Source organism: Macaca nemestrina, chromosome 18 (assembly GCF_043159975.1).
Source record: "Macaca nemestrina isolate mMacNem1 chromosome 18, mMacNem.hap1, whole genome shotgun sequence".
Taxonomy (NCBI): domain Eukaryota; kingdom Metazoa; phylum Chordata; class Mammalia; order Primates; family Cercopithecidae; genus Macaca; species Macaca nemestrina.
In genome coordinates, this window is record NC_092142.1 from 79,613,974 (window position 1) to 79,639,733 (window position 25,760).

The window sequence follows — 25,760 nt, forward strand, 5'->3', positions numbered from 1 at the left end:
CTCCTGGGCTCAAGTGATCCTCCCACCTCAGCTCCCTAGGTAGCTGGGACTACAGGCATGCACCATCACACCTGGCTAAGTTTTGTATTTTTTTGGAGAGACAGGGTTTCGCCATGTTGCCCAGCCTGGTCTTGAACTCCTGGGCTCAAGCTATCCACCCGCTCAGCCTCCCAAAGTGCTGGGATTACAGGCGTGAACCACCGCTCCTAGCCCAATTTCTTTAATAGTTATTTCTCTCTTCAGGCTTTCTAGCCCTACTTTAGGCTGTTTTGTTGAGTTGTATTTCTCTATGGAAGTGATTATTTTATCTAGGTTTTCAAATTGAGTGGCATGGAGTTATTTACAGCATTTCAGGCTCAGAAAGACCATACCCATCTATCAATAAATACGGAGGGTGTCGGCCATGCGCAGTGGCTCACACCTGTAATCCCAGCACTTTGGGAGGCCGAGGCGGGCAGATCACGAGGTCAGGAGATCGAGACCATCCTGGCCAACATGGTGAAACTCCATCTCTACTAAAAATACAAAAATTAGCTGGTGTGGTCGTGTGTGCCTGTAGTCCCAGCTACTCAGGAGACAAAGGCAGGAGAATGGCATGAACCCAGGAGGCAGAGCTTGCAGTGAGCCGAGATCACACCACTGCACTCCAGCTTGGGTGACAGAGCAAGACTCAGTCTCAATAAACAAACAAACAAACAAAGAGGGTGTCAAAGAAGTACATCCTGTGCCACCAAGCAGTGCCACCAAGCACTCCTGACCCTCCCCCAGTCACAACATGTTTTTGTCAGCAATCAGGGTTTAGGAAAATTTTACTGCCTGGAATCCAGCTGGGTCATGGTATAGAGGCCAGTTCTATAGTTAAGTTTGTAGTCAAATTGCCTGAGTTTCTCTCCTAATACCAACCTGGGCTCTTGTAACCTTGGTCTCCACCTCTGTAAAATGGGTAGAACAACCACCTCTCAGGACTGCCATGAGGATCACACTAGGTACTCCGGAAACTCCAAGGCCTCATCTCAGGGAAGTACTTATACTCTAAAACTTTCAACCTTACGGCTTTTCATTTCACAAACTTTCCATTTACAAAGTCTTATGAATGCCAACTCCAGATGCAGAGCATAAGCACTTCAAGTTTCCTCAATCCCACCACCTGGCAGGCACAACACCATCTGCATTTTCATCCCCACCATCTTAGGGCTTATTAGTCTAGAGCAGGAGTTCTGAAACTGGGCTCACTGGACCAACAGCAGCGTCTAGGAACTTCTGCTGGAGGTGCAGATTCTCAGGCTTCACGCTACACCTACTAAATCAGAATGCTGAAGGTAGACTGAACAGTCTGTGTTTCAACATGCCCTCCCGGGGACTCTGATGCTGGATCCAAGTTTGGGAGCCCCTAGATTCTCAAAAGCCATAGGGCACTTCCCATGCTTGCACTTATTTCCCAAGTGCTTTTAAAACACGGTTCTCTATTATGCTCAATAAAGGGAAAAATGATAATCATATTGAAAAAGTGAGTAAGAAGAGATAAACAAACGTTCTAGAAGTGAAAGCTGAGATCATTTTAAAAGATCAATGGAGAGAAAATGGCAAATGTTGCGTGTGTTGTGTGGGATGACTCGTTCAATGGTAGAGATAATTCTGCAAACACTGAATCATGCAATGTGTGAGATGCAACGTCTGTGCAGCAGACAACAGTCATCAAGACGCAAGGAAAAGGATCTCAAACATCCTTTCAGAAATGTGGACATGGGGCCACAAGCCTGGCATCAACAGTGATGCTCATCACCTTCCTGGTAATTTGGAGAACGCTGCAAGTCTTTATGCTATTCTAGGGCTCAAAGAGAAACGATGGCTCCTAGTTAGGGATGTTTCACAGGTTAAAGGCCCATGTGAATCCATAAAACACCGATGCTTTGGCCTGTTTAGACAAGAGTGCTAAGCAGTTCACCACGCCAGAACCACAGCAAGGGTTAGCAAACCCACCAGCTTTTCCATACTGATGAAACCAGTGCAGCTTTAGAAAAAAAGAGAGAGAGAGAGAGAGAGATGTCTAGTAGAAAGTGTAAGCAAGGCAGAGAAACTGTCAGGTTTTAAAACTTTGAAGGATCAGATCACATTCCTTCTCACAAGCTTCACATCCAGGGAGGAAAGATGGATCCACCAACAAACGGATCTATGAACCATCTCTTACAACCAAACACATCTGCTGGAGCTCCCGTATATACCTGTGACTGCTACAATTCAGCATGAACGTGCAAAATCCACCCCCAACCCCCCTGAGATCCTGATTCACTCAACTGGGATAGAGCCCATTTTAACAAGCTCCCCAAGGGATACTGAGGCAGATGGGCCCCGGATCACAAAGCCAGTACTCATTACCGAAGACTCAGAATCAAGAGCAGTGTAGAATGGCTGCACACGCCCCACAAACACTGCCGGGGAAAAAACGCAGTCTGAAACCAAAACACCACCCGCCAGAGCCCCAATTTAGCATTTGTTCCACAGCAGATCAGGGAAGTCAGCAGTAAATGAGTAACATGTTACATAAGTTGCTGTTCTGTATGCAGAACCTTAACTCACCAAAGAGAAGTTAAAACCATATAAAAAGCACCAGCCCACCCCCAAAACAAATGCTGTGCAACTGTAGCCAGGATCCCCCAACCCCTTCTGCTGGGCTAAGATGAGCCCTCCTTTGTGCTACAACCCCCCAGGGCTCACCCTTGGGCCCCTGGAGACTGGATCCTTCAGTCCAGATCAGGGAAGGTGAGGTTAGGAAAGAGGGTAGAAGGAGGACATTCAGGGCCACGTGGGCATGAACACCGGCTTCAGCAAAGCTTCCCTCTGGCTGAAAACACACATGGAAACACGTCTTGCTGGACTACACCTCCGGCCTGTTGCTGAAAAGTTCTGGAACCACAGCATCCCCTCTCTCTTGAGTCTTGTCCAAGAACCTCAAACCACTCTCTTCAACATTCTCCTTCTCTCTCAGACAAGGATTCTCAGTCTTTTTGTCTTCCCAGTTCCCCCAAACCTGGCTAACAAGTTAGTTCTGATTAGAATGTGAAAGGCTGATGGCTGGGACAATTATCACACCAGTGACCACAGAAGATGTCATTGCGGGTATGGTGAAGCCATGCACATGTATGTAACATGTGTTACTCCTTGCATGGAGCCAGCCTCAGGCACCTTCTCAGCATGAGGCCAGAGGCCAGCATTCCAACTTCCTGGCAAGTTTCAGAGGGAAAAGTCCATACCTATCTCTTTATTACTCTACTTCAAGCACCCAGCATGGTGAATAACTCTTAGGAAGTGATCAAAAAATCAGTATTGAATTGAATTAAATTGACACCTGATGTGAAACTTCAAGGCCCCACCCCCCACAAATTTGGCCACAAAGGTCGTCTCAAAATGCAGTACAGTCACCCAGGAAGCTTGTTACAAGTCCATCTCCTGGGCTCCACCCCAGACTAAGGAAATCAGACTCCATGGGATCTGCATCTCTCACCAGTTGCCAGGTAATCTAATACATGCAGAATCTGAGAGCCAGTGCCTTAACTTTACAGCAGGATCTCACGGGCACCAATGCTATGGGATGTGATTAAGCAAGAGTCCTTTTGAAACAGACAAAACAGAACAAAATAGAGGCCGGCATAGTTCAAGTAGGAGTAGAGAACATACAAGGTCAGGCAAACATGAGGAAGATAAGAGATCAGAGACAAGAAAGGTCTAGAATAGCATTTTGGAGCTAATAGGACTATCAACGGATCTCAACAGGTTGGCTCTCCTGTTTCCCCTGCTTGTGGGGTACCATGCCTTATCACCAGATCATGGACCAGGGGGTATCAGCAAAGCCGAAGGGTGAAGAGCGCAGAGCTGGCAGATCTGCCTCACTGCAGAAGGTTGCACAGCACAAGAGGCACACCCTCATGTAGACCTCTGCGAGTCTGGCTTCTCTCCTCCACACTGCACTGTCAGCTACAGTCAGCAAATCTTCCTCCCTCATGCTTTACTCTTGGGTTGCCCCATATGAGCAGGGCAGGGGGCTGCTAACAGCTGGAATGCAGGGAACCCTGCCAGAGCCTTGCCCCTGCACCCAAGGGGCCACAAAAGCTCCCCTCGCCACCCTTCCTGAGACAGGGAACTCCGCCACCGCCGGCAGCCGTCACAGCAACATCAAACACGGGTGTTTATGCCAAGCCCCATTTACACGAGCCCACTTCTTCTCGAGAGATGAATTTCTAAAACAAACAGCTTTTACATATGTTCACAGGCACAGTCACGTCAGCATCAGGGATCCCCAGACGGAAACATGAGTCAGTCTGGGGCAAAGATGCTAAGTAAATCCTGTTTGGGTGAAATTCCTCTCTCTGGAGAAACAGGCGCCTCAACGCGGATTGCTCAGATTTCTCAGCAAGAGTCCCTAAAGACAGCAAACTCTCGCACGGGAGCCCGTTCTGCACATTCTGGACTCTAAATCTACCATCGTCACACTGAGGTGTGTTGGCCTCATCACCCCAACCTTCTGTGAGCCCTTCTAACCATTCCCCCTGCACCCCAGCATCCCTGTCCCCACATGCACCCTGGTTTCATTGGGGAATCTGATGGCCCTGCCCTGTTGGGCAATGGTTGCCCACACTCCTGTAAGATTTCTGGACATTCCAAGGCTTGGGTCTCTGGCAGCCAAAGAGACAAATGCCACCAGGTAGACACACAGGTGTCTGAGAAGTAAGGGACTGCACATAACTGATAACTGGCACAAGCAGCTAACCTGAAAGACTGATGCCATGAAGGACTTAGGTAAGGAGCAAAGTGACTACACAGGAAATCTCAGGTTTGGGAGCATGAACTACATGGGTCATTACCTCTTGTTTCCTTAATTTTGCCTATAGAGACTTTGGAAAAAAGAGGAATTCCATAACCTAACACAACATACGCAGGCCATGTTAGAGTAAGAGGGTACAAACCGAAAGAATTAGTGCAGGATGAGGTCAAGACAGCATTTAGGACCCACAATAGTCTGAAGGTTATGTTCCCCCAAATTTCATATGAAGAAACCTAACACAAAACGCAATCACAACATTAAGAGGTGGGGCCTATAGGAGGTAATTAACTCATAAGAGCTCCGTTCTTGTGAACGGGATTAGTGCCCTTATAAAAGAGGCTGAAGGGTGCTGCCTTGTCCCTTCTATCATGTGAGGACACAGAAGGTACCAGGTAAGAGGAACAGGCCCTCGCCTAATGCAGCATCTGCTGGTGCCTTCATCATGGACTTCTAGCCTCCAGAATTGTGAGAAACTGGATTTCTAATTTTCATAAATTACCCACTCTAAGGTGTTTTGTGACAGCAGCCGGAACAGACTAAGACAGGACCTAACATAGGCCAATCATCCAACCTAGAGACAGCAAAAGGGCAAGAGGTTCCAGCATAGGCGCTGGCGTGGTGAACTCCAAGTCCACACTGCATGTGAGAAGACGGCGTGGACCCCAACCCAGACCCCACCTCTCTGGGCTGCACTGCTGGGGGCATGATGAGGCTGCAAGCAAGGGCTCTGCACCGTGACCTGGGAGGCACTGGCCCGCTGAGGACACACGTCTTGGGTCCTGGGGGTGAGGACCTGAGCTGCCCTCAGAGAAGTGGATCTAGAGGGGTCACCATGGCCTTGGGTGTCTTGAAGTACAGTCTGGAACTTTGGACCCATTCCAGACCTTCGCTGGAACATCAGAGGCTTAGCCTCTCCACAAGCATGAGGGTCTGTAACCAACACGGGCCTATGACCGAGTCTACAAAGCTCTAGGTGAGACAGATGAAGGGGGAATCACTGGTGAGCTAAGAGGTGGGGATGGAGGTGGGGGGGTCTTATGTATGTCCCTAAGCTGCAGGCAGAGCTCCCCTTTCGCCATGGCCAGAGCCAAACCCAAGAGAAAGAAAAGCTACAAACCGAGCCCGTTCTCCACCAGCGTGGCATGGTTAACGTCGCAATCGCCCACATCTTGCTCTCCAACGTGATCATTCAAATCCAAGCCAGGCTGATGGGACCCGTTTCCAAAGTGCCTCTCATCCTTCTCAGAGCCGGCGTCCCCGTTTTCCATCCCGTTCTGAGCCTTTTTCAGGGGCATTATTTGCAAACCACTGGGGGTAGTCCTGTAAGACACCGTCTTGGCAGCCCTGTCGCCTCCTGCAGGGGGCTTGCCTGAATACCCCTTTTTTGGCTTGGCCAGAGGAGGGTTAATTCGCTTCCGTTTATGGGAGGTCCCCTTGCTCTTTCCAGGATCCGAAGGTCTGTGGGAGAGTTTCTCAACAGATGGGCCTCGACCGTCACGCAGGAGCTTGGAGGTGCTGGACTGCTTCCCTGACTTGATCCTCTTGTCCTTGGACACGTGCAGCCCATTGAATTCATCAATAAACTCCTCACAGTGCAAGAGGTGGTGCTCTGGCTCCCACGTGTCCTCTGTGCTCCCGTAGCCTTTCCATCGGATAAGATACTCCCATTTTCCTTTCTTGTTCTTCCTCTTGTCTACAATCCTTTCAACCTGCGATACAAGACGAGAGGGTCAGAAAACAGAGAGAGGGGGAGGAATGAAGTCAGTTCCAGGCATCAAGAACAGCATAAAGCCTTTGGGATAGAGGCATCTACCCTAGCCAGGGGGTGAGCCACAAGCTGTTCAATGCCAGAAGCCAACACTGGCAGGAGGGTTCAAGAAGGCTGATTTATTTTATGACATCACTGTATGGAACCCAAGGCACATGCAGTCATTTCCCATGACCACTCTAGATGCCACGCCCAGCTGGTGGTAGCCACATGTCCATCCAGGCTTACTTTTATTTGAAATTGCATTGCAAGTTTTCACAAAAGATCTTTATTCTTTTCATTGCACCAAAGTAGACACAGGCTATTAAAGACCAATTTGGTGTGAGTTCTTCATCCTAATTTATAAGAAGTAATATTTATTGAGCAATTATATGGGAGGTACTATGCCAATTTATCCTCACTTATAATAATACCGATGATCAGTAACATTCATTGGGTGCTTATGAGGCAGACACTACACTAAATGCTGGGCATAGACTCTCCCATCTCATTTTCTCCTGGACAACAACTCAATGAGGTATTTTTCTATCCTCAATTTACAGAGAATGAGGGCTCAGGGAGACCAAGTAACTTAACCAAGTTCCAGAATAATAAGGGCAGAACTGGGGTTTGAACCACTCTCACTTCTTACTAGGCCACACTAACTCTCTTAACTGCAAAAATCTTCCATAGTGACCAAAAAGGACTTGAGTTGAAAACGTCCAGTTCTCCCCACACAGTTCCCCCAGCTGCAACACAGAGGCGCAGCTAGGAGGCAAAGAGATAGGTAACATTTGTTGAGTACCTACTATGCACCTCATGTGTCCCCATGGCTGTACACCACTATCATTTTTCCATTTGATAGATGAAGATATTGTGTGTAAGGCAACTCGCCTACCATGCACAGCTCAGAGGCGATACTGGTGGGATTTGAACCTTCATGTGTCAGGCTCCAAAGCCATAAGCTACTGTCTACATGTCTTCAAAGGCAAGAAAACCTCCCCTGTCTTTATGTAATCCCATGGAAAAATACACTTGGAAAATGCCAGTCCTGATGCTAATAACTGTTGGATTTAAGTGAAGGTTATGTGAGGGTTCATTTAGTATTCTTTCAACTTTGCTGTAGATTTGAAACTTTTTCAATTAAAAGAAGGTGGAAAATTCCCAATGTTATACACCCCAAACGCTAAATTTCAATGAAAAAAGTAGGCAGTTATATTCAAAAGTTTATTCTACTTCAATGTCAATATAATATGCTTTTCTAGAATGGAATTTTGACCCAATAAAATTAAGTCAAGTGAGGAATAAGCCTCTGAAACTTACAAAAAGAAAAATAAAACAGGTGAGCAAAGATGAGTACAGTCATAGTTGATAATTGTTGAAGATGGGTAATGAATACACGGGGTAATTTATATGGCTGTTTATGTTTACGTGTTTGAATTTTAGTATGTTTAGAATTTTAATCCTAAAAAGAAAAAAACTTTGAAAAGTGGGATCGTCTCATCAATGGCTTTTGTACAACAGAGACTATGCAAAATAATTAAACCACTTTCTTTGCTTTGCACTTAATAAATATGCAAATAACTAGACCATACTGCCTCTTTATAATACTGCCTCTTCATAGACAATTTAAATTGCTTCCTTAATTGATTTATCTCCATCCAAATCTGCTATCAACATTTGTTTCCTTATTAAATGCCTGTGAACATGTCTTTTAGATTTATTAGATAATTTTTAGATATAATACACAAACTCTGTAACATTTTTTAAAAAGTAAAATCATGCCTAACTAATCCAATATCCAACCTTCGGGTTAAGGAATGGGGTTACTGAGTATTCCTTTATAATAATGCTTCAGAATGCCAAGGATTTCTGGAAGAGTCTGCAGCTTTGCTCATTTTGTGACCACTGTAGGAAGAAACTCTCTACAGGTTTACTGAGGGAGGAAAGAGAGTAAGCAACCCGGCATGGCCTGAAACAGCAGCATTTGTGAGGACACCAACCTAGGAACAGCAGCAGAACCCAGATATTTCCTGGGAGCTAAGGGATGTGGTGTATCCTCATGGAGGCCTCAAGCTCTAGAAAATATATGCTCACTTCCCGGGATGGAGAAATTTCTTCCCCAGGATGAAGTGGAGGACCATGTTAGACAAATAGTCAATACAATGGATGAGTGCGTGGGTGGACAGATGGATGGGTGGGTGGATGGATTGATAAATGGATAAATGGATAGATGGAAGGTGGGATGTATGGGTGACTAGATGTATAAATAAATGAATGGATGGATGGATGGATGGATAGATAGATGGATGGATGGATGGATGGATGGATGGATGGATGTGGGATGGATGAAAAGGTGGGGATAGAGGTGGGTTCATAAATGGATGGGTAGATGAATAGATGACACTTATCAATATGGCATTAGTAAAATATTTAAGAACAGGGCTTTGTAACAAAACAATCTGTTTTAAATCCCCTGCTGTGCCTCTTATCATGTGTTCTTGAGCAAGTTACTAAACTTCTTTGGGCCTCAGATGACTCATAGAGCAAGGCAGAAGTAACAGTGCCTATCTCTTGGGGTTGTTGTGGGAAATACACAACTATGTATGTTTGCATTCCACAGTAATCTTGCATAGCTTCCTGTGACCACAAACCTTGGTGGTGTCTAAAGACAGAATGTTCCTCCACCTTTCACAATATGACCCCTTAAAACAGTCAACTCCTCCCTGGGAAGAAGAGTGAGAAGACCTACTTAGATAAGTGCTTCCATGTATGGAAGGTGGCTATGCATAGTTGGGCTGCATGAAAAGCTGAAGGTTAGCAAGGGTGCAGGGTCTAGATGGCTATTTGGGGCCATACTGGAGGCGGAGCTTAGTTTGTTCCCTCCAAATCACTGGAGGTTTCAATCACAGAGTCACAGGTAGCTTTATGGCAGACATCGAGGCTAGTTCTTCTACCTCTGGTCCCATCCACAAAGCTACTGGGTGGCTTGTCAACAATTTCTACTTAACCCAATAGCAATGATGAGCAGTATTAACAGGACCATCTCTAATAGCCTGGTATGTGGAGGAAGACATTTGGCTCTGTCGCTTTCTATCCATATGACCTTGGGCATGTCACCCAACCTCTCTGGCCTTGGTATCTCCATCTGTAAAATATATAATAATAAAGAAAAAATGAAAGAATTAAGATACAAGATCACTACAAGATGAACGGATGACTCTGATACATATGAACTTCAGTTGACAAAGCTGCTTTTATATATATTGTTTCACCCCCAATTTAAAAAAGCAAACAAACACAAGGTTTTTGCAGGTTCAGAAAACACTGCTTTTCCTGAAACACTGGAATAACCATGAAAAACTCAGGGGAAAGCTGGCTCCCAAATAGCCCAGCATACTTTGATCTCCGGCATCTCTTGGGACCTAATCTTCTATACATCTCTGTGGAGGCTTCTGACTCTTTTCCTCTTCTCAGGAGAACCTCAAACAGAACCTGAATTCTAATTTGTTTTGTTGATAAGAAAAGCCCAAGTCGTTTAGGACTTGACCTTGCATATGATTGCAACATTCTCTCTCTGGGAAATTCTTTCTTCTTAAGCTCCCCCAAAACCTCCTCCACTGTCTCATAACTCCTCACATCAAAAAAAAAAAAAAAAAAAAACAAAACAAAACAAAAAAACAACCAGAGAGCTCACCCCCCTGGTCCTGGCAGCTCTGTCTCCTGATGCTCTACCCCCACTCTACCTGGGCAGGCCACTTGCTTCACCTGAAGCTCAGTCCTTCCAAATGGAAACAATAATTAATTCTCTTCCCTTTATTTGCACATATGAATGAATGAATGAATGAACAAATGAATGAATGCATGATATTAGAAAATCCTGTATTTTCTCAAAAATAAGCAACTTCTTTTCTCAAATAAGCAACTTCTTTTCTCACCAACTTCTTTTCTCAAAAATAAGCAATCTGAGATGCTGAACTATTCCTCAGAGCTCAATCAAATAATTCATTAACATTTACTTTCCGTGATCCCTGCTAATGTGAGACCCTGCTCTATTGCAGGTGGGGCGCAGGGAAATGCTGATGCAATTATTACCGGTGCCAGGATGCCACCTGGATGGCTGTCTCAGTAGGATTAATAATGATGACAATCATCTTGACTGGTATATGCAAGTTCCAGGAACTGTGTAAATCACTTTCAGGTGTTAGATTTCATCTTATGCCCAGCCTTCCAGCTGGATATCATTCTCCTCATTTGACAGGGAGGAAACTGAGGCTCAGAGAAGGCAGGTAAGTTTCCCTTGATCATACAGTCTGTAGCTGGTTAACCAAGATTTGAACCCAAGTTCATCTGACTCCAACAGCCTCAGTTCCTAGTCACATCTTGCCAGTAAGAAGCTATTACAACAGGGCAGGGCCAAGCAAAGCATCAACCGTTGGAACAGCAACAAGAGGAATGGATACTGAGGAAGGAAACGGCTTCACAGAAGTAATGCATGCAGTAACTCTTCAAGGATCACTGATACGCGAGGCACCAGGGTGCAACAAGAAACCTCACAGACCGCCATCATGGCTCACAGGCTAGTGGAAAACACAGAAGGAGCATAACATAATACGTTGTAACAAATTACAAAAAGTACTCTGGGCCGGGCTCGGTGACTCACACATGTAATCCCAGCACTTCGGGAGACTGAGGAGGGTGGATCACCTGAGGTCAGGAGTTTGAGACCAGCCTGGCCAACATGGTGAAACCCCATCTCTACTAATAATACAAAAATTAGCGAGGCATGGTGGCATATGCCTGTAATCCCAGATACTCCAGCGGCTGAGACAGGAGAATCACTTGAACCCAGGAGGCAGAGGTTACAGTGAGCTGAGATGGCACCACTGCACTCCAGCCTAGGAAACAGAGCGAGACTCTGTCTCAAAAAAAAAAAAAAAAAAAGGACTCGTATGACTCGTACTCTGATGGCAAAGAGGAAGGTGCTGTGAGAAACAATGGCAGCGGGAATGGAGCTATTTCAAACAGAACAGTCACGAAGGCTCCTCCAAGAAAGGACAATTTAAACTGAGGGCAAACTCAGCCTGTAGAGATGAGAAGGACTGGAGCAGTGAGGGGCCTTCCGAGCAAGGGAGAACACCCCCTCCTTCTCAGCCTTTCCACTAGCAGGCTGATAACATACCACCACCACCACCTAACACTGATTCAGCACGACTAAGGGCCAGCCACTGCTGTACTTGATCCCTATACATTAACTCTCCAAAATAACCCAGCAAGGTAGGTAATTTTATTTTCTTATTTTTTATATAGAGGACAAAACAGGCACCCAGAAGTTATGGACTTTGGTAAGCACAGGAGAGCTAAGACTTCGTCCAATACATCTTGGCTCCAAATCCCATGCTCTTGGCGACCACATTACATATACCTCTCAGTGTGCAGTGGGCCCAACCTGACCAAGGCTGGCAGCATATCTGCAGCTTCAGGCTCTTCCCCTCAACTCTTGCCAATTTCCTTGAAGTCCTGAAGCATCTTTCCATTACTTCTGATTAGCCTCCTGCACTGGCCTCTCCTAGAGCCCCTACCATGCCAGCCACAGGGCCTCTTCTCCCTCTGCTTCAATTCTTCATTGGTCCACATGGAAACAGACTCATCACCAGTCATATTCCCCACCCCACATTCCCACCAAACCAGCACAACATATACAATTGCAATCACTCTGGAACCCAGGATTACAATCAAAGATTTTGCAGACTGCTGAAGGGATATCTTTCCAACCGATGGCACTGGATTGAGAAATTTTGGGTTTACTAGTACATGTCTTGGTCTCTGGGAGCAAAAAGCCAGGCCAAGAAAAAAGAACAGAGAAAGAAGACATCCATGCCTACAGCCCCTGTCCATCCATACACCAGAGCAGCCATCCCCAGCCAGAAACAGCTCATTCCCTAACTCTGTACCTCAAACCCCACATCCCTGAGGACCTTTCTTTCTGCAACCTTTCAACATGCTGGGACAACTCCCATGGGGGCGCAAAGGCACAGGCACCCCATGGTTACAACTTGGGGTATGAAGTCCTCGGGAAGGATAAAGAGGGCAAGTTCTGAGAACAACTTGGCATGCGCTGTTTAAAGTCCAGAAGGCTTAGATTGCTTCAGATAATCGAGCCACAAATGAAGGCGGTAAAAACAGGATTTTCCCCTCCAGCACAGCAAAACTACACAAGGGAAATGGCTGTCAGACCAAGAAGTTTGGCTCAGAGCCATGTAAACCAAACTAGATTTTGGGCAAGGGTCTGACTGGGGGACTCTGTGGCATCCATGTGGTGAGAGAGACCAACAGGAATTTTCACGTCCACTCTGCTGGAAAACACTACACTTAGAGAGACCTCACACAAACCAAATTAGTAATAGCAGCATCATCACACAACATGGTCATAAAAATTTTTAAAACGTAAGAACATGATCATAACTAAAACGTTCTCAGTACAGTCACACCAGTGAAGGGTACTGCTGTATATTTCTGAATAGTATTTGTGGTGTGTCTTCCCATACTACAGAAAATATGACCTTTGTTTTTAAAAGAGAGAGAAGAAGAGATACATGATGAAATGAAACCAACACGTTGAGAAGGAAGCTGAAATGAAAAAACAATTCGGAATCAAAGAGAAAATGCAAGCAAGGGAATAAAATTCCCACTGGAACCAGGAAAGGACAGAACCAACATGCAGGAAACCATACCAGCAATGTAGACAACATACTCGAAAAGCTGTCCAAGAGAGCAGGAGAAAAGGACATGGAGATTTTAAAGAAAGCACCAAGGAAAATGAGAATAGATACCTAGGAGAGTTAATAGAGATCCACCCAATCTAAGTCCAACAAAGAGAAAAAAAATCAAAACAAGACAGAAATACTAATCAGGGCATAATAGAAGAAATCTATGTCCTAAGACTGCAGGTCAAACGAAGATTTCAGTGATGGGGGAAGGGGAGTTTGAGAATAAATCACCTTTATTTCTACCCTCGCAAAGCTTCTTCATTTCAAAAAACTGAATTATCGGCCTCATCCCCCAGCCCTCCCCCATCCAAAAATCAGGCCAACTTCAGAATGTTAAGTTCCAGAACACCTGTTGAAGCAATAAATATTCTGAACTCAAGAATTATATAGCCCAAATGGTACTTCAGATGAGAAAGAAGGAGGAAGATATCTCATGCCTTAGGGGACAAAATATGAATCGTCCATTTAAAACATGACTCAAACAGGTACTTCAGAGAACAATTTTAAACCTAAACTTTTAACGTAAAACTGGAGAAGGTGTAGTAAGAATACATTCTAGGATTAATGTTATACAATGATACCAAATAAATATCTGAAGTTGAGGCTTAAGTAATCATTGTAATTACGACAAATTGAAAGCAAATATTAAATGATTTTCAAAGGATTACGTGCATATATAATGTGAAAATAGAAAGCAAAACTATAACAATGTGATTTTTTAAATGCCAAGTTAAGATAATGAGTGTAGGAAATGATCAAACATGAAGAAGAGTGAAAACTTAACTGAATGATGTTTGCCTTTATCACTAGAGTAACATGTTTGTGTATATTGACAAAACAATTACTTTCAAGACAGAACACACGCCCATAAAATGACACGATCAATGATCATAGCACTTTTACTCATAATAGACAAAACCCGGAGAAATGTAAGTATTTTAACAGAATAAACAGACCATAGCATATCTGTGCAGAGAAGTACTACTCAATAATAAAAAGGAATGATACACACAGCAGTTTGGAAGAAACTCACAGGCATTATGCTGAATGAAGGGGCCAGACTCAGAAGACTACGTACCAGGCAAACTCATCTACGGTGATCGAAGCCAGATCAGAGGCTGCTGCATGTGTGGGTGGATGGCGGGGTGAGGGTGAGAGTGATTGCAAAAACCATAAGGAAACTTTCTGGGGAAATGGAAATGTTCTATAATTGGATTTGGGTGGTGATGTATACATCTGTCAAAAGTCACTTTTACACTGAAAATGTGTGTTATTATATATAAGTTTTGCCTCAATAAAGGTGTTTGAAAGACACACACAAAACACATAGAAATAAAAAGAGGAAATATACACTTCAAATCAAATGAGAAGATGGAAATAAGGTCTACATAGCAAAAGAAAGTTTTAAAAATGAAATTGTATTAAAGCATAAAAGCCAAAAAGCATTAAATAAGACAGCAGAAATGAGGCCAAATATATTATTTACCAAAAAAAAGTCCTGCATATGAATACTTACAGCGGCTTAATTCATCATTTCCAAAAACTAGAAACAACTATATTCTTCAACAAGGAAACAGATAAACAAACTGAAATTCAACCATATAATAGAATACCACTCAGAAATTAAAAGGAACAAACTATTACTTGGCACAGCAACATAAATGAATCTTACATTCAGGTGCCAAGGACCAGAAGAGGAGGGGATGATTACAAATCGGCTACACAAGTGAATCTTTAGGTGATGAAACTGTTGTGTGGTCCTGTGGGGGTGGATTCAGGACTGTACATTTGTCAAAAACCACAGAGCTGTAGAACACAAACAAAGTGACCTTTTTTGTATGCACTTTTTTTTTTTTTTAATCAACCAAGGTGTCAGGGACTCCTAGGACGGAATGCATTCAGTCACAAATGAATCTCACTGTATTACAGATGCATGATACACCCTAAATACAAGAGATAGGGAAAAGAAGCTGACCCATGTAACTCTAGAAAACTGTGTTTTAACTGGACAAAATAAAGACAAAGTATACAAATACTGTACTCTAGTTCAGCAGTCCCCAACCTTTTTGGCACCAAGGACCAGTTTCATGGAAGACAATTTTTCCATGACGGGCGGAATGGTTTTAGGATGAAACTGTTCCACCGCACATCATCAGGCATTAGTTAGATTCTCATAAGAAAGGCAACCTAGATCCCTCGCATGTGCAGTTCACAATAGGGTTCGCACTCCTATGAGAATCTAAGGCCGCCGCTGACCTGACAGAAGGCAGAGCTCAGGTGGTCATGCTCCCTTACCCACCACTCACCTCCTACTGCGTGGCCCGGTTGCTAACAGGCCACAGTCTGGTACCAGTCCATAACCAGGGGGTTGGGATACCCTGCTCTAGTTCATAAAATTGTTTTTCACATAGGTACAAAGAATTAAAAAATGACTTTACATATGCACTAGGTTTGAGCAAATATGTAAATAATTGATAAGAAATGAAAGCTAGTTTTCTCACTGGCTGATAAAAAAAAGCCATAAATAAGCTAAAGGAGAAGATTAGAATAAACCCTGGAATACTGAATTGGAGCCAGAGATATCAGTATAAACTCATGTTTACTTTAATACATTTACACATATAAACATAAAAATATAATATATGTATACATGGGTTAGAGCACACACATATTTCCCACATCTTTCCTCTGAGAGGGCCAAGAAGCAGTCACACCCCAGTATCAATGAGCACATCTGCAATATAGGTCATGGTTTCTTAATATCACTCTCCAATGAAAAAAAAACTAGGGCTCCCTAGGAAAATGCCTAATTCTAGGGCTGGGACAGAAAACATGTAAGATGACCCTAGAAGATCTTAAGAGTGCCAATAGGTAAGAAAGTGCTCCAAATAAATAAATAAACCCACAATGATGGGGGGTCTATCAAAAGGACCAAATGAAAGAGCTCCCGAGGGCCAAATGAAAGAGCTCCCGATGGCCAAAACTGGAACAATCTGAGTAACAAAACAAAATTAAGCAACATGCTCCTGATAATAAGAGTAACCCAAAGAATATATATCCCAAAGAATTATAACCCGAAGAATAAATATTCAAGAGTCCATCTGATATAAACAGGTGAATTAATCAGCAGTTAGCCAATTATGGCCTGCAGGCCAAATCTGGCCAGATTTTTCTTTTTGGAAGTAAAGTTTTATTTGGACACACTCATGTCCATGCATCTACATAATATCTGTGGCTGCTTTCACAATACAACAGTAGAAGTAAGTTGTTGTCACACAGAGTGTTCAGCTCACAAATATTTACTCTGGCCCAAAAAAAAGTTTGCCAACACTTATCACTATAGAAAACCACAAAACCAAAGGTAAATAATAAAAGAGGAAGAAACAAAGGCTGTATAAAACAACCACAAAGCAAATGACAGGAGCAAGTCCTCACCTATCAATAATAACACTGAATGTAAATGGATTAAATTCCCCAGTTAAAAGATATAGAATGACTGAATGAACTAAAAAAACAATACCCAACCACATGCTGCCTATAAGAAATTCACTTCACCTGTAATGACACACACAGACTGAAAGTGAAAGGATGGAAAAGGACATACTATACAAACAGAAACCAAAAATGAGCAGAAGTGGTTATATTTATAGCAGATAAAATAGACCTTAAGTTTTAAAACTGTAAAAAGCAATAAAGAAGGTCATTATATAATGACAAAGGGATCAATTCAGCAGAAGGAAATTACAATTTTAAATATGTACGTACCCAACACAGGAGCACCCAGATATATAAAACAAATATTATTAGATCTAAAACGAGGGACAGACCTCAATACAATAATAGTTGAGATCTTCAACACACGAATCTCAACATTGGACAGATCATGTAGGCAGAAAATCAACAAACGTCAGCTTTAACCTGCACTACAGACCAAATGAACCTACCAGACATTTACAGAACGTTTCAATCAACAGCTGCAGAATGCCCATTCTTCTCATTAGCACATGAAGCATTCTCCAGGACAAACCATACATTATGCCACGAAAGAAGTCTCTACAATTTTTTTAAAAAATTGAAATCATATCACTTATCTTTTCTGACCACAATGAAATAAAACTAGAAATCAATAACAAGAAAAACTTTGAAACTGCACAAATAAATTGAAATTAAGCAATGCGTTCCTTAAATACCAATGGGTCAATGAAGAAATTAAGAAGGGAATTTAAAAATTTCTTGAAACAAATGAAAACAGAAACACAACATACCAAAACCTATGGGATACAGAAAAGCAGTACTAAGAGAGAAGTTAATAGCAATAAACATCTACATCAAAAAAGTAGAAAGATTTCAAATGACCTAACGATATATCTCAAGGAACTAGAAAAGCAAAAAGAAACCAAACTCAAAATTAATTAAAAAAAAAAAAGAAATAATAAAGATGAGAGCAGAAATAGACTAAAAAATACAAAAGGTCAATAATATAGTTTTTTAAAAATACAAAATCAACAAACCATTAGCTAGACTAAGTAAAAAACTGAGAAGACACAAATAAAATCAGAAATAAAAAAGAAGACATTATAATTGATATTATAGAAATACAAAAAATTCCATCGAGACTATTACGAACAACTATATGCCAACAAATTGGAAAGCCTAGAAAAAGTAAATACATTCCTGGACACATACAACCTACCAAGATTAAACAGGAAATACAAAATAGAAATAGAAAACCTGAATAGACCAGTTAACAAGCAACAAGATTAAAGAGTAATAAAAAAAGCCTCCCAACAAGAAAAGCCCAGAACAGGATGGGCTACTTACAGATGAAGTCTACCAAACTTTTAAAGAAGGACTCTAAAACTATTTCTTCTCAAAATCTTCCAAAAATCTGAAGAGGAGGACCCAGGCATGGTGGTATGCACTTAGAGACCCAGCTCCTCTGGAGGCTGAAGTGAGAGAATCACTTGAGGCCAGGAGTTCAAGGCTGCAGGGCCCTGTGATTGCGTCTGTGAATAGCCACTACACTCCTGCCTGAATAACATAGTGATATTTTGTTTCTAAAAAAATTAATAAGTAAAATAAAATGATAAACTGAAGGGGAGGGAATTATTCCAAACTCATTCTATGAGGCCAGTGTCATATTGACACCAAAAGCAAACAAGGACACAACAAGAAAAATAAAACTACTGGCCAATATCCCTGATGAATGTAGATGCAAAAATCCTCAACAAAGAATACAAGCAAACTAATCCAACAACACATCAAAAAGACAGTACACCATAATCAAATGGGATTTATCCCAGTGATTCACATACAGCTCAATATACATAAGTAAATAAATGTAATATATCACATTAAGAATGAAAGGCAAAAACCATAAAATCATCCCAATGGATACAGAGAAGGCATTTAATAAAATTCAACATCTCCTCATGATAAAAACTCTCAATAAATCAGGTAGAGAAGGAACGTTCCTCAACATTATAAAGGCCATATCTGACAAACCCACAGCCAACATCACACTGAATGAGGAAAAGTTGGAAGCTTTTCCTCTAAGAACTGGAACAAGACAAGGATGCACCCTTTCACCACTCTTACTCAACACAGTATTGGAAGTCCTAGCCAGGGAAATTTCACAAGAGAAAGAAATAAGGGGCATCCAAACTGGAAACGAGGAAGTCAAATTATCCTTGATTGCAGACAACATGATCCTATATATATGTAAATCTAAAGACTCCACCAAAAACCTCTTAGAACTGATGATTCAGTAAAGTTGCAGGATACAAAACCAACGAAAAAGTCACGTTTCTATACAATAATAACAAACTACCTGAAAAAGAAATCCCATTTACAATAGCTACAAAAAAGTAAAATACCTAGGTCTAAATTTAACCAAGGAGATGAAAGATCTCGACAATGAAAACAATAAAACATTGGTCGAAAAAAATTAAAGATGAGATTAAAAAATGGAAATACATCCCATGTTCATGGATTGAAAGAATATTGTTAAAATGGCCATACTGGCCAAAATGATCTGCAAAGTCAATGTAATCTCTATCAAAATACCAATAACATTCTGTACGGAAATAGAAAAAAAAATCCTAAAATTCATATGGAACCACAAAAGATCCCAAATAGTCAAAGTTATCCTGAGCAAAAGAAACAAAGCTAGAGGCATCACACTACCTGATTTCAAAATATACTAAAAATCGATAGTAACCAAAACAGGATAGTACTGGCATAAAAAAGGACACATGATTTCATGGCTAAGACCTCGAAAGCACAGGCAACAAAAGCAAAAAAGACAGACGGGATTATGTCAAACTAAAAAGCTTCTGCACATACTGCAAAGGAAACAATCAACAGATGAACAAATAACCTGCAGAATAGGACAAAATATTTGCAAACTATGCATCTGACAAGGGATTCATATCCAGAATATATAAGGAACTCAACACAAGAGTAAAAAATCAAATAGCTGAATTTAAAAATGAGCCAATGATCTGAAAAGACATTTCTCAAAAGAAAATATACAAATGGCCAATAAGCATATGTGATATGGTTTGGATCTGTGTCCCTGTCCAAATCTCATGTTGAATTATAATCCACAGTGTTAGAGGTGGGGCCTGGTGGGAGGTGACTGGATCATGGGGGCAGAGTTCTCATGAATAAACTGCCATCCTCCCTTGGTACTGTATAGTGAGTTCTCAAAAGATCTGATTGTTTCAAAATGTGTAGCATCTCTCCTCCTCTCTCTTACTTCTGCTCCTGCCATGTAAGATGTGTCTGCTTCCCCTTCACCTTCTGCCATAATTGTAAGTTTCCTGAGGCCTCCTCCCAAGCAGAAGCCAGTTTGCTTCCTGTACAGCCTGCAGAACCATGAACCAATTAAACCTCTCTATAAGTTATGCAGTCTCGGGTATTTCTTTATAGCAGTGTGAGAACAAACTAATAACAATAAGAAAAAAAGCTCAGCATCACTAATCATCAGGAAAATGCAAATCAAAACCATAATGAGATAACATCTCACCCCAGTTAGAATGGCTGTTATCAAAAAGACAAAAACTAACAAATGCTGGCAGGGATGTGGAGAAAAGAGAACTTCATAAACTGTTGGTGTGTAAATTAGTAAAGACATTGTGGAAAATAGTATGGAGGTTCCTCAAAAAACTAAAAATTGAATATCATATGATTCAATAACCCACTACTGGGTATATATCCAAAGGAACGAAAAACAGTATGTCTAAGATATGCCTGTACTCTCAGGTTCACTGCAGCACTATTCACAATAGCCAAGATATGGAACCAACCTAAGTGTCCATCAACAGATGAATGGATAAAGAAAATATGGTATACATATTTATATACAATGCAATACTATTTAGCCATAAGAAAATGAGATCCTATCATCTGTGGCAATAAGCACCAGCCTGCTGGACATTGTGTTAAGTGAAATAAGCCAGGCATAGAAATATAAATACCACAAGTCCTCACTCATATGTGGAAGCTAAAAAAGTTGATCTCATAGAAGTAGAGAGTAGAATAGTAGTTACTAGAGGCTGTGAAGAATAGCACGAACAGAGGATAGGGAGAGGTTAGTCAACAAATACAAAACCACAGCTAAACAGAAGGATTAAGTTCTAATGTTCTACAGCACTGTAAGCTGAACATAGCTAACAAAATTTTATTGTATATTTTCAAATAGCTAGAAAAGAGGATTTTTACTATTCCCGACACAAAGAAATGATAAATGTTTGAAGGGCTGCATATGCTAATTACCCTGATTTGATCATTACACATTATCTATATGTATTAAAATATCATACTATACCCCACAAATACATATAATTATTATGTGTCAAAAGGTTTTCTTAAAACAGTTGAACTGTATATGGAAAAGCAAAAGAACTAGAATAACTAAAACCGTTTTTAAAAAGAACAAAGTTGGAGAAGTTACAGTGCCTCTGCAAAATTCCAGATAAATTAGAAAGTTAAACAAAAACCTAAGAACATATCAAATACAAAAAAAAATGCGTTTGAAGACTTACAGTGGAGAAGGTCACTGAAACAAAAATCTAATGGCCATAAAGAGGGACAAATTTCACTAAACTAAAAATAAAATTTTTCATTTCATAAAAGACATCAAAAATAAAATTAAACGACAAACAATAAACTGAGAAAATATTCACATTTGCAGCAAAAGAGTAACATCCATAATATATAAGGAACTTCAAAGTCAATTAAGAAAAAGAAGTAAAAACGGGCAAAGAAGCAGAGTAAGAAACAGAAATTCAAGTAAATAAAAATGGATATCAACATATTAAAAAGAGGATCAAGCTCATCGCTAATCAGGGAAATGAAAATTAAAACAGTGAGAAAGATTGGCAAAAATTTAAAAGGTTGCTAATATCCTATGTTGGCAAGGATGTGGGGATACGAATAGCTACATATGTTCTTAGCACATGTAAATGGATATACCCTTTAGGGAAGGTAATTTAACAGATATCTATGCAAATCAAAATGTACACCCTTCTCTCCTCCTCCCACACACAGTACATAGGGTCACATCATGCTTTCTCTCGACAGTAGTCAGTAAACAGAATAAATGTGTCACCTCTGAACAGAAAGGTTTAATTTCCTATTTTTTCTCTTCCCTGCCACAGCAACAGAGAGGCTACCAGATGCAACGCGGTGCAGCTAAGAAACAGTGAAGCCTTCAGCCGCAGCTTGGGTCTCTGAGGGACTCGTAGGCAGAACATCCCACCGAACAGTGTGGGACAGGGAGCATGAGTGAGAAATAAACCCCTGCGGTGTTAAGCCACTGGGAAAAAATCTGCACAAACCCTTGAACCAGCCATTTGACTTTCGAGTATCCATCCTCATATAACCAATTCTAAAGGGAAAAGAGCAATAAACAGGGACCCTGTCAAAGTAGAACAGTGACATCGATCCAGACAGAGCTATATGTCTTAATGTACACTGTGATCCCATGTATGCCCAAATATGCAGATGCAAATATATAAAGGTCTGGAATAATTCTCTGTCAATCTTCTATAGCTATTGCCTAATTATTAACAATGATTTGCTCTAAGGCAGGGAGTGGAAGCAGGGGAAGAGGCCACAAAGAAAGTCTTTCATTTCCATCCCAATTCTTCTGTAAAGTTTTTTTTCAATGAACATTATTTAAATAGTATCTATACCATTTTTAAATCAATAAAAATATTTTTTGGCCGGCGCGGTGGCTCAAGCCTGTAATCCCAGCACTTTGGGAGGCCGAGACGGGTGGATCACGAGGTCAGGAGATCGAGACCATCCTGGCTAACATGGTGAAACTCCGTCTCTACTAAAAAATACAAAAAACTAGCCGGGTGAGGTGGTGGGTGCCTGTAGTCCCAGCTACTCGGGAGGCTGAGGCAGGAGAATGGCGTAAACCCGGAAGGCGGAGCTTGCAGTGAGCTGAGATCCGGCCACTGCACTCCAGCCTGGGCGACAGAGCGAGACTCTGTCTCAAAAAAAAAAAAAAAATAAATAAATAAATAAATAAATAAATAAATAAATAAATAAAAATAAAACTTTTTTAAAAATTAATTCAATTCCTATATTTAAAAATGACCAACCGGAACATATCATGGGGAAAAATGAGCACATTCCAAAAAACAACCAAAAAAACACTGAACTGCAAATGTTAACTTTCATGAGAAATACTGGAAAACTACAAGAAGATAAACCACAAAATTCTACTGAGATATTTTAAAGGGTTGAAATGAACGGAGCTGTATGCACCGTGTTTCTGGATGGGGGAATTCTTCATATATTAAAGCTGCTGGTTTGCAACAAACTGATCGATAAATGTAATGCAGTTGCAATCAAAGTCCCAATGAGTTCATTTTCAGAACTTTACAAAATGGTTCTCAAGTACCTGCGGGAGAATTACACAAAAACAGCCGAGAGATTTTTAAAAAAGAAAAATAATGAGAAGGCACTTCCACAATAACATACTAAAATAGAATATACAGCCGCTATCCTTGTGAGTATAGCATTACGACAGGAAAAATAAATCAACTAAGCAAGAAAGCAAGCCTGAAAACATCCCTGCATATACTAGGAGATAAAATCTGAAACAAAGTAGCATCAAATATCAGTGCCAAATAGCAGAATTATTGCATCAGTGGGATTGGGACAATTATACAGGAACGTGGAGTGAGAAACAAACCCCCATTTCACAATAGAGGAATCAGAGTTTGGGTTGTTTTTGAAAATTCCAAGAGGTTCCAAGAGTCAGAAGGCCTAAACACACACACACACACACACACACCTATAAAAACTCACAAGAAAACAAGATAGAGGTAGACAGCCATCTCATTTTTCGTTGAAAGATATCCCATGTTCAAAATAATATTTTGCTCAGAAAAGCAAATGTATCTGCACATATATCCCATTTTTAGAAGAAATAAAAAAGTGCATAAAATAGAAAAAATTAACTGGCGCAAACTAAAATTGTAAAAATAATCAAGAAATATATAAAGATCTCAGAAATACCATGAGGAAAAGCAGACAGGGCTGAACACAGGGGCTCACGTCTATAATCCAGCACTCTGGGAAACCAAGGCAGGAGGATTGTTTGAGGCCAGGAGTTTGAGACCAGCCTGGGCAACATAGTGACACCTCATCTCTACAAAAAAATTAAAAATTAGCTGGGTGTGGTGGCTCATGCTTGTACTCCCAGCTATTCGGGAGGCTGAGGCTAGAAGATCGCTTGAGCCCAGGAAGGCAAGGCTGCAGTGGGCTATGATCACACCACTGCATTCCAGCCGGGGTGACAGAGTAAGACCTTGTGGACAGGTAAGGCCACAATATTAGGAAGCCAGCCTGGCCTACTGGAGGATGAGTAGACACAAAATGCCACAGCCAACAGCCAGCACTGCACACCAGAAACATGTGTGAGGCCATCTTGGACTTTCCATCCCAGCCGCATGAGTGAGCCCAGATGAAATCAACAGCGCTCACCCACAGAAGCCTAAGAAATAATCAGTTGTTATTGCTTTAAGCCACTAAGTCCATAACTGATATATCTTGATATAAAAGTTTATTAGAGTATTAGCTCAGTCATGTGGAATATATATACACACACGAACCTAGGAAAAAAGATAAGGAAATGTTAACAAAAATAGGAAACGCCATTAACAGAATTATCTCAACCATGTAGAATATGCATATAGACACCCACCTGGGCAAAAAGAGAGGCGGGGATGTTAACAAGAATGTTATCTCCAGGGAGCAGGATTAGTGTTAACTATCTTCTTTATATTCTTTTGTATTTACAAAGTTTCCTTTTATGAACAGATAAATATATGTGAATAGCATTACATTTTAAATATTGATTTACCTCCCCAACTAGACTGTGGCCTCCTTGATTGCAGAGGCTCTTTCTTTTGACTGTGAACCCCACAGCTTGTCAGAGGTACAGTCAATGCTAGATGAAAGAATGAACACGGAAAGCCTTAGGCTTATTCCCAGATTCAGGATTGGACTAGAACTGCCAACTTCCTCATTGCTCGCTGGACTTCCTCTAAAGTGCACTGGACCAAACCTGGTGCCCTTGAGTCGATGACCACCCAGCCACTCTGCCCTTACAGCAGGTATCCCCATCACCCTGTGCTGGCTCAGGCCATAGGGCCTCCCTGTGGGGTGCTCTAGGGACCGTTCTGGTTACCATGCATCACACTCTGGCTCAAGGAGAGGGACAAAGTGACCCAGCCCCTCCCAGAACCGCACCTGCTGGTCAGGGTCTTCTCCACGGCTATTCCTGGGTACAGGCTCCCCTGAGTCCTGCCGGCTACCAGGACCTCTACAGAAGGGTCCTACCCTCATGACCTCTGATTCCAGACCACACCTGGCCTTGCCTGCTCTTTGATGACAAGCCTCACCTGCAGAGCCACGTTAGCATCAAACTTTGCACCCAGGTAAGCAGAGCAGCCCCCTCCCTTCTCTTGCCCAGCTGCGTGGGGTGGGTGCGCTCATCACCACACTGCATACTCAATTCCAAAGTACACACAGGGCAACAAGTGAGTTACAGGATAGCAGAAGTGTGCATGTTGCTGGAAGATTGGGAGGTGAAGGTGACCAGTAAAAACTTCAATACCTGAGTAGAGCAAAATGTCTGTTTGTCCTAGGAGGTCAGTGAGGTATATCAGATGGTGCTCTCCGAAAGCTCATTAACCAACTCCTTCTTGCCTTTCTCACCCTTCCCTCATCCAAGCCAGACACTGCTAATCAATACAACACCCACTCCTAATCAGCCCAGATCAACCCAAAATGCATATCACAGAATTTACACAGAAGCACTTGGCAAATTGATATTCTTCTTCTTCTTTTCAATATAATACTCCAGGCAGCCACAGCTACTCTCTCAGAACCAAGACCA

The 25,760-nt window shown here is 41.8% G+C and overlaps 1 protein-coding gene across 3 annotated transcripts in view; it reads right to left on the minus strand.

Moving 5' to 3' along the window:
• Positions 1 to 25,760, minus strand: part of LOC105491216 (chromodomain Y like 2) — a 203,618-nt gene that overhangs the window by 76,002 nt on the left and 101,856 nt on the right. For 2 of the 3 annotated variants that reach the window (XM_011757417.3, XM_011757419.3), the window contains exon 2: positions 5,937 to 6,528. In XM_011757417.3, the coding sequence (XP_011755719.1) occupies positions 5,937 to 6,528 (592 nt within the window). Of the gene's footprint in view, positions 1 to 5,936; positions 6,529 to 9,577; positions 9,715 to 25,760 lie in introns of all 3 variants that reach the window. The other variant, XM_071084993.1, reaches the window with a different exon arrangement.